General features: G+C 48.7%; 3 protein-coding genes across 3 annotated transcripts; 2 read left to right on the top strand and 1 right to left on the bottom strand.

The window, feature by feature from the left end:
- Positions 1-652: 652 nt before the first annotated feature.
- On the bottom strand, positions 653-2,422 carry SETTUDRAFT_155929 (uncharacterized protein; the record flags this gene model as incomplete). The annotated part of the gene is made up of 3 exons (XM_008030932.1): positions 653-1,206; positions 1,287-2,262; positions 2,396-2,422. The coding sequence occupies 3 exons, from the start codon at positions 2,420-2,422 to the stop codon at positions 653-655; spliced, it is 1,557 nt and encodes a 518-aa protein (XP_008029123.1).
- A 1,404-nt stretch (positions 2,423-3,826) lies between these two features.
- On the top strand, positions 3,827-4,390 carry SETTUDRAFT_155928 (uncharacterized protein; the record flags this gene model as incomplete). Its single annotated transcript, XM_008030931.1, has 1 exon — positions 3,827-4,390. One exon carries the CDS (start codon positions 3,827-3,829, stop codon positions 4,388-4,390), a length of 564 nt encoding a protein of 187 aa, XP_008029122.1.
- Positions 4,391-5,408: 1,018 nt separating this feature from the next.
- Positions 5,409-7,159, top strand: SETTUDRAFT_94089 (uncharacterized protein; the record flags this gene model as incomplete). The annotated part of the gene is made up of 5 exons (XM_008030930.1): positions 5,409-5,490; positions 5,549-5,783; positions 5,839-6,148; positions 6,199-6,414; positions 6,464-7,159. The coding sequence occupies 5 exons, from the start codon at positions 5,409-5,411 to the stop codon at positions 7,157-7,159; spliced, it is 1,539 nt and encodes a 512-aa protein (XP_008029121.1).
- Between the last annotated feature and the right edge of the window lie 1,251 nt (positions 7,160-8,410).

Below are 8,410 nucleotides of genomic sequence, written 5' to 3'. Positions count from 1 at the left end.
AACAGCCTCTTATCGACACCTCTACTCTTGCTCACAACATCACCAATCATCTCTTTTCCAAAAAAACAAACAAACACCATGAAGTTCTTCATCGCAGCCGCTCTCCTCTGCCTCGCCCCAGGCACAATCGCACAATTCGTATGTCGTGTACAATCATGATTCTCGGGGAGTGTACGCTAATCTGTGATAGCTGTGCACGACAAATGGTGGAACTGGTACATGCTCCAACGGACAGACTAGTGCGCCGTGTTCTCGTGTACGTGGAGACTTTTGTTTATCACAGCTTCCTATCTAGGACGGAGAATACTAACGTGGATTGCTTGTAGGAACGCCCATGCCGCGTACAGGGAAACGGCTGTATTATCACTGGAACGACGGCTCGCTGCAGCTAGGTCACACAAGGAAATCATCGGTAGTAGGCTTGGATAGAATTAAAAGCGGTGGGGACCGCCATCTGGTGTTAGCTAATCCACGGTGTTGCGCTTTGCCGCAGGCCTCTCTCACTACCGGTCAATCAAGCTTACATACCACCTCCACTGTTATTTCTCTACTTCCAAATTTTCCGATGATGAAACATATAGTATTGCTTAGAAGACTCAACTTGGGATCTTTCCAATGAAAGACTGAGTAAAGAACCACAGATAGTAACGGTCTAAATTTCGGAATTCTCAGGATCCTCCTCATCCCTACCAACAACCACTTCAAACGCAGCTGCATCTGCCATCGCCCAGAATTCTTCGCCTTTTCGCCTCGCCAGAAGCTCCTCCAATGCCTCATTAGAACACATCGGGCCCATTAAGATTTCCAGGGTATGAAAGTCAGACCAGTGATTATGGCTCTTCTGTTCTTTGAAAAGTCCCTCGAGCCAGCTACTGGTCAGGAATGTCTCATCAACATCGAAAATCTTGAGGTGTTTCAGCGACAGAGGCAAGGCTTCCAAAGCAGAGAGCTCAAAGTCGCCGTGGAACGCAATATCCACACGCATGTTATCCAATTTGATAGAGACGATAGCCGATTGGGGCAGAATGAGTTTTTCCAGTTTGTTGAATAATTTAAAACGCGGTATAGGCTTGCGTAGGGCGCCAGGCAGTGTCCAGAATCCACCTGGAAGTTGCAAAGATTTGAGTGTAGGGCGTAGATGCACGAGATGGTCGACGAGACACTGGTAATCGGTGACTTCTGTTCGGGCGTCGTATATAGCTCCATCTTGACTCGTGTTAGCAATTTGCCTTGGGAAACTTAGACAAAAGAAGCAATACCCCAGTAAAAATCGTTGGTTCCCGTACAAGACGGCCGCGCCTCAGGATAAGCCTGTATGTTTGCTTGGTAGGCTGGGAAAGCTCGGACGCTGCGATAAGGATTTTTGCCTGCCGATGACTCTGCATAAAGGGAAAGAGCTTCCAAATTTTTGAAGCCTGCTAGAACGTCCAACATACAGATTCTCCAAGTGTGGTTCCAGATACCGACTGTCCTGATTTGGAAGTCAAGACGTAGATGCTTTATGTTGCATGTTTTGTTGGCCATTGAGTGATGAATGAACATCTCTGAAGATGCTCGTACTGCAGAATGTGACTGGCCCTGTAGCCTGATGCTCAGGTCGAATGTTCGCAGCTGTTGGAAGACGCCAAAACCCTCCATGGTAGGAGGTTCCGGACATTCAATTTTGAAATATTGGAGTGAATGGATAATGGGCAGAGATTCTGCCCATTCGAAACTCATGTCGGACCATGGATCGACAATGCAAAGTCGTTGTAGTTCTGGTAAGAGTGCCAGCAATATCTTGAACAAACCACGGCCACACCCAGAGTAACGTAACGTGTCGTGGATGTGGTCAGTCGAAGCGGAGGGGAGACGGAGAGAATTTAATATCTTGAGTACTTCTTCAAGAACTTTCTGTGACGGAATACCCTCCATAGATTCAAAATGAACGCGCAGTTGTTTGACATGACGGCTGAGCTGGGGCTTCGCAAGGAGTCGAAGGATTGCAGTGAAGACATCAGAACCGGAGGGACCAGAAGCTGCTAACGGAACATCGGCATCCAGAACCATTGCATGTAACTGTATTTCTGGAACCAACGCAGCGAATCTGCGACATGTCAAAGCAATGTTGCATAGCCAGCGACTGTTGACCCGGAAATCCTCAAGTAGGTACTGGTCAGGCGATGTGGGTGGTGGATCATCCGGCATGTAGCCCATGATGCGGGCATTGCGGTGCAGATCGACATACGAGAAGGCCTGCAATAATATCTCATCCGGCAGGTCCTGTAACGATGTCGCGCGTCCAGCTGGGATGCCACATTAGCAGGTCAATGACGTAGGGATTTGTTCTTGCATAAACAACTAGAAGCACGCACTTTTGGCTTCGTTAAGCGAATCGTGGTTTCTCATGATGTACCTGCAATGCGGCTTGGAAATCACGCATGATAAGTGGGATCTCTTCGTGTCGGTCGTTGCGATGAACGTGTGGGGTTGTCGCACCTATAGACGCTAACACGAAAAAGGAATGGCCTATTTCTCTTTCGCCGATGGCAATCAGACTGGCATTCACCCCGACAAAATCAGTAGCAGCTTGATATACAGTTGAATATTTTCATTTCTTAATTACGCTTACGTAGATGATTTCTCAACTGCTAATTTCCTACTCCTCCATGGAATAGCTATGGGCAGTTTGTCGCTACCGTCTAGCACTCTATGCAAGAGTGCTAGCTACACTATCTTCGAAATTCCTCTACTGTTGAGGAGTATCCAGTCACGATACTGGGATTTATAAGCTTCATATCCCGGCGTGCATTTCATATTCAGTATGCGAAGTTGAGACTTTGCGCCAGATTCGCCTAGAGACTTGGATGACTAGCAGTATACTTGTGCATCCATTCCAAGTGATTGTGATTCGGGGCAAGATGTTATAGCTTGAAATTGTGTTCTCAGGGAGTAGTGTCACAGCGACAAGTTTGTGGCGCATCCATCATTGGAAAATACAAAGGACATTTGTCTAGTAGGCAGAAGTATCGCCGCCTTAGATCTCCTCCGCATTATACAACAATGCTACACATTATTCCTCCCACATATACCATAACTCTAAAAAGAAAAAAAAGGATGCAACTACTTCCTACCCTGTCCACCAGAGTGGAAGTCAGTGTAAACCTTTATCACCTAACACGACTCGTATTAGACAACTGGGCGACCTTCCGGACTAGTACTGTCGCGAGTTCGGATATAATATTAGGTCGGTCGAGGTATATATCAAACTGAGACCGAGTTGATTTACTGGGCCCTTGTAAGAAGCTCTGGACCACTGAAATGGATTTACTAGGAAACATGGGCGATACTACCAAACTGAGCCTCCTTGGAGCGCAAAGCGCCTGTTAGAATGTCCGTGATGACATGGCTGCACGCAGGCCCGTCCAAAATCACTTAGTAGTGTTTAGAGTACAGTAAGGGCTTATATACTTGCGCGCTGCCCATGCGATTAGGGGCCAAAGTCGGGTAATTCTAAGTAGAAAAGACAGTCACAAGACTTGGTGATAAAGATATGTTGATTAGTCATAACCGGAACGATCGGTGGTGAAGCATATAACGTAATCATGTATCACGAGACTTTGGGCAGCACTGCCTTCCTGTCAGCAGATTTCTGCGCGGGAAGCCTGGGGCGGGGCAGTGAGGCACGTGCACGCAGACAGCGTACGTCATCAACCGCGCCTTCACGTACCCGTCCACAACCACACAGCCACAAAGATACCCTGCTCTTATAGCCACTGCTCCGTGACATCTGTCCAAACATCTCACAGTCCCTCCAGCCACCTTTAAGCGTCCACGAATTGCAAAGATGACTTCCAACAACGACAACCCATGGGAGGATCAGCGCAGTCAGCAGCAGCAAGGCTACCAAAGCCAGAATCCGTACCAAGCGTACCAGTATCCGCCCACAAACCCTTACGCTCAGCAGCCGGCTTTGAATCCTCTCGGCCAGCATCCCCCTCAGCAACAGGATACATCTCCGTGGGGCCAAGAGACTGATCACACGCCATCCTACAACTCCCAGGCGCCGCCTCAACCTCAAGAGACTTCTCAGCACTCATACTATGAAGAGAACACCCCCCAGCAGCCTTTCCAGGGTCAGCCACTCCATCCTAGTCAAGATGAGGCACCGCCTGTTCTGCCACCTCGCCGTACAGCCACGGAAATGGCACTTCCTACGGGACAGGACCGTTCTCATCAGATTGAGGTCATGCAGAGTTACGAAGCAAGAGGAAGGAAAGATGATGACGATGATAATGTTGAAATTCTGCAGCGCGAGTTTCCCAAGATCGACGGAAGCCTTATTGCAGCCATATACGGCGATAGTAAGAGTCTGAGCGCGACTAGAGAGATGTTGCATGCGTTGGAGTAGAGTTGGAGCGGATCCGCGGAAGTTGTAGTAAGAGTTTGGAGAAAGCTTGTCAGAAGTTCAAAACGAACTGAGGCCTGGTGGCGCGCTTCCGACGTGTTGAGTGTTCTATGGAAGCTCACGCATGTATAGTTACTTCTCTTTCTGTCGGTACAGCATTTACTGTACAGTTCATACCATTACCTACTCTCGAGGTTCCTCATGGAACACTAACAGTATTCGCCGTGAAGCAGTCACTGCTTACATGTATTTGTCAAACTTTGTGATGCCAATACGAGTGCTGTTTGGGGAAAGAAAGTGGATCAGATTCCGTCGTCGAGCAACGCGACAGGTCAGCGTATGGGGTTGTTCGCATGCACCCACGGAAACCCATATCCACAATGATGAATGCATCTTGAGGTGCCATAGCTCAAGCCCGTGCAAAGGCGCATTAAAATGACGCTTGTTGGCCATAGTATCGTCTTGGCGGCTTGCCCTCATCCCTCAACACATGTGACTAGCTACGTACCCTCATCCCCCAAATCCCCACACGATCATTAATCTATTGTGCATTGGATGTACGCTAGTTACGATCACAAGTTCAGAAGCCCCCATAGTCCAAACGCCAATTGTGGTGAATCGGCGCTTTTGCCGAAGTCTTGTCCGCAACCAAGACACGGCATCCCTGAACCGGCAACCCCGCACGACATCCAGCCTGGCGTTTTATGACGATCCCTCACAAGTCTTGGTCTTACTTAGTGTAGCCTATCAACTTCCCCCACCAAAGTTCTTTTTCCAAGTGCAAGGCAACTTCTCCGCAGGCCCACAAATTCCCCGGACTGTCTATGTCTCCACATTGGCAAACGTTATCATGTTGGTCTAATCCACGAGTGCGTTAGGCTCGACAGGGGAAGCCGTGGCACCTCCATCTCTACTCGCGGATATAAAGAGTAGGCGACATGATTCAGGTTTCCATCTATCCATTAGACTGCTTTGTCCTTATTACCTGCTTTCCTAAGGCATCGGGTTACAGGACGTCACGATGCGTTTTCTAGAGTTGAGGGGCAAGAAGCTCATCTCCATCATTCTTCTGACATCTGGTTTAGATTTCCTTCTCTTTGGATGTGAGTACTCGTCCCCAGGTCCGTGTTCTAAACGACCGAGAGCTGACTGTCCGTTAAGATGATCAAGGCCTCTTTGGTGGCATCCTGGGCGGCCAGCGCTTCAAGGATACACTTGGCAATCCAGATGCTACAATGACTGGCCTCGTCACAGCCATCTACGATATCGGCTGTGCACTAGGGGCTGTCGTCGCTTTCATCTATGGAGAGAAGATAGGGCGCAAGCGTTCCATTATCCTCGCCAATCTCATTGTGGTCGTTGGGGCTGCTATACAGACGGCTAGTTTCGAGTATTGGTTCGTAAATCAACATTTCAAAATTTAGCGAGGCAAATACTGACATTGCATAAAGGCAAATGTTTGTCTCCCGCATCATTGCTGGCGTCGGTGTTGGGCTCTCAACGGTTGCTGTACCCATCCTACAGTCTGAGACGCTACCTGCGCACAATCGTGGTGCATTACTGGTGGTGCAGTCTGCACTAATCATCATTGGTGTTTCAGTTGCCTCCTGGCTATGCTTCGCGACACTGTATGCCAATAGCTCGTTGCAATGGCGTTTCCCTATTGCTTGCCAAATTCTGTTCTCACTTCTTGTACTGGCGTTAACGCCTTTCTTGTGCGAAACGCCGCGATGGCTGGCCTCTCGTGGCCAAATTGATGAGGTAATTACAACGAATGCACGCTAGCAGTCCGAAATTGACATTGCGGATAGGCCAAGTACACTATCAGCCGATTGCTCGACAAACCTCTCGACGATGAGGAAGTTCAAGGTCAGCTCCAGGAAATTCTCGACGCGATCGAAGCAGAAAACAGCGAAGAAGAGCCCAGCTGGGGCGAGGTCTTCAGCAACGCTACCAAAACCCGAAACTTGCATCGCGTTTTGCTTGGTATGGGTCCATACATGATGAACCAATGGTCTGGCATCAACGTAGGTCTTACACTTTAAGCTCCTATCGCATGTGTTAACTTTGTGCTAGGCCCTCTGCTACTACCTCGCCTACATCTTCCAGGAGTATCTTGACTACTCCCCGAGCATGGCGCTCATCCTCGCATCCGTTGCATTCACCCAATACGCTATATTCTCCTGGCCTCCATACTTTTACATTGACAAGATTGGACGACGATGGTCGGTGATGGGGTCTTCGGCTGGTTGCGCGGTTTGCATGGCCATTGTCGCTGGCTGTCTCGCGAAAAATAGCTTCGCAAGTGCCGCTGCCGCAGTTGCCTTTATGTTCTTATATCTCGATTGCTTTACTCTTGGTATCTTGCCGGTATCGTGGTCCTACTCGGCCGAAATCCAGCCACTTCGTGTCCGGAACAAAGCCACAGCCGTGGGCGTCTTCTCTCACTGGATGTCCAACTTTGTCGTCGTAATGGTGACACCCATTGGTCTTGACAACATCAAAGGCCACTACTTTTGGGTTTGGGCTGTTGTCTGTGCGTCTTTTGTGCCTCTGACGTACTTTTTCGGCGTAGAGACATCTGGAAGGACGCTGGAGCAGATAGATGTCATGTTCTACGAGAAGCCGAGGATCTGCATGGGCTTGAACAAGGAGAATAGAATGGTTGTTAGGACTAACAAGCTGGACGAAGAGCAGCGATACAGGGAGTTTGCACACGTAAGCGAGAAGCAAGAGGCTGTTATGGCGGAAAGATTGGGTCAGGGTGACTAGATGATGTCGCATAATGTGCGATCAATTTGTAAATAAGTCGCGGCTACATAGAAAGGCACATTGGTGCCAACACATATGTACATTGACAGAAATTCTATGTCATAAAGTATATTCCCTGGCAATAATAGGAACCTCCGATCTCCAATTTCATAACATAGGAGCGAAGCTACTGTAACTAGCCCCACCACAAAGTGCGCGCGACCACAAAGTGCGCGCGCGCCTTACAACCACCTCAACCTCAACGCGTCGTATCCCCACCACCATGGCTAATATTGAGGCTGCGCTTGCAGCTATTAATGCCCTAGGACCTGATGAGCCTTTTTCGTATACAGATATTGCAAAAAAATATAGTGTTGTTCAATCTACGCTTACCTAAAGACACCAAGGCCTACACGCCTCACGCGCGATAGGTGGCCAAAAACGGCAGCTCCTCCACCTATAGCAGGAGCAGGCCCTAATCGCCTATATCAATCGACTAACAGATAGAGGCTTACCACCTACTTAGCCAATGATACGCAATTTTGCCTCACAGATCGCCAAGACTGAGGTTGGAGTACACTGGGCTAGTCGCTTCGTCCAGCGCTATCCTGATCAACTTACCTCAAGGTAGGCAAAAGGCCTTGATAACTGTCGCCACAAAGCAGATTTAAGAAGCAAATACAACCTCTACTTTAGCCTCCTACGCGATAAAATTAATTAATATCACGTCAAGGCGCGTCATATCTACAATATGGATGAGAAGGGCTTTATGCTTGGTATCGTAAGTCGTTCAAGGAGGATCTTTAGTAAGGCCTCGTACGAGGGCATAAGGAGGAGGACTACGATACAGGATGGCTCACGCCAGTGGATAACGCTGTTAGCCTGTATCTGCGCAGATGGATCTTGCCTTGAGCCTGCCCTCATATATCAATCAGCCTCAGGATCGATACAGGACACCTGGCTGCAGGCCCTTGATCCAGACATCCACCAAATTCGAATATCTTCATCACCTTCTGGATGGACGAACAATGAGATAGGCCTCGCGTGGCTGCAGCAGGTGTTTGATCGTAGTACGAAGGCGAAGGCTCGATCCTCCTATCGATTACTCGTCCTTGACGGCCATGGATCTCACGTTACAATGGATTTTATTAAGTATTGTGATGAGCATAAGATCCTCCTCGCAGTATATCCTCCTCACTCAACCCACACGCTGCAGCCTCTTGACGGTAGCATGTTTAAGCCTCTCTCAACAGCGTACTCAAACGAAGTTTC

Source organism: Exserohilum turcica (assembly GCF_000359705.1).
Source record: "Exserohilum turcica Et28A unplaced genomic scaffold SETTUscaffold_5, whole genome shotgun sequence".
Taxonomy (NCBI): domain Eukaryota; kingdom Fungi; phylum Ascomycota; class Dothideomycetes; order Pleosporales; family Pleosporaceae; genus Exserohilum; species Exserohilum turcicum.
This window is presented reverse-complemented; position numbering and strand designations above follow the sequence as displayed.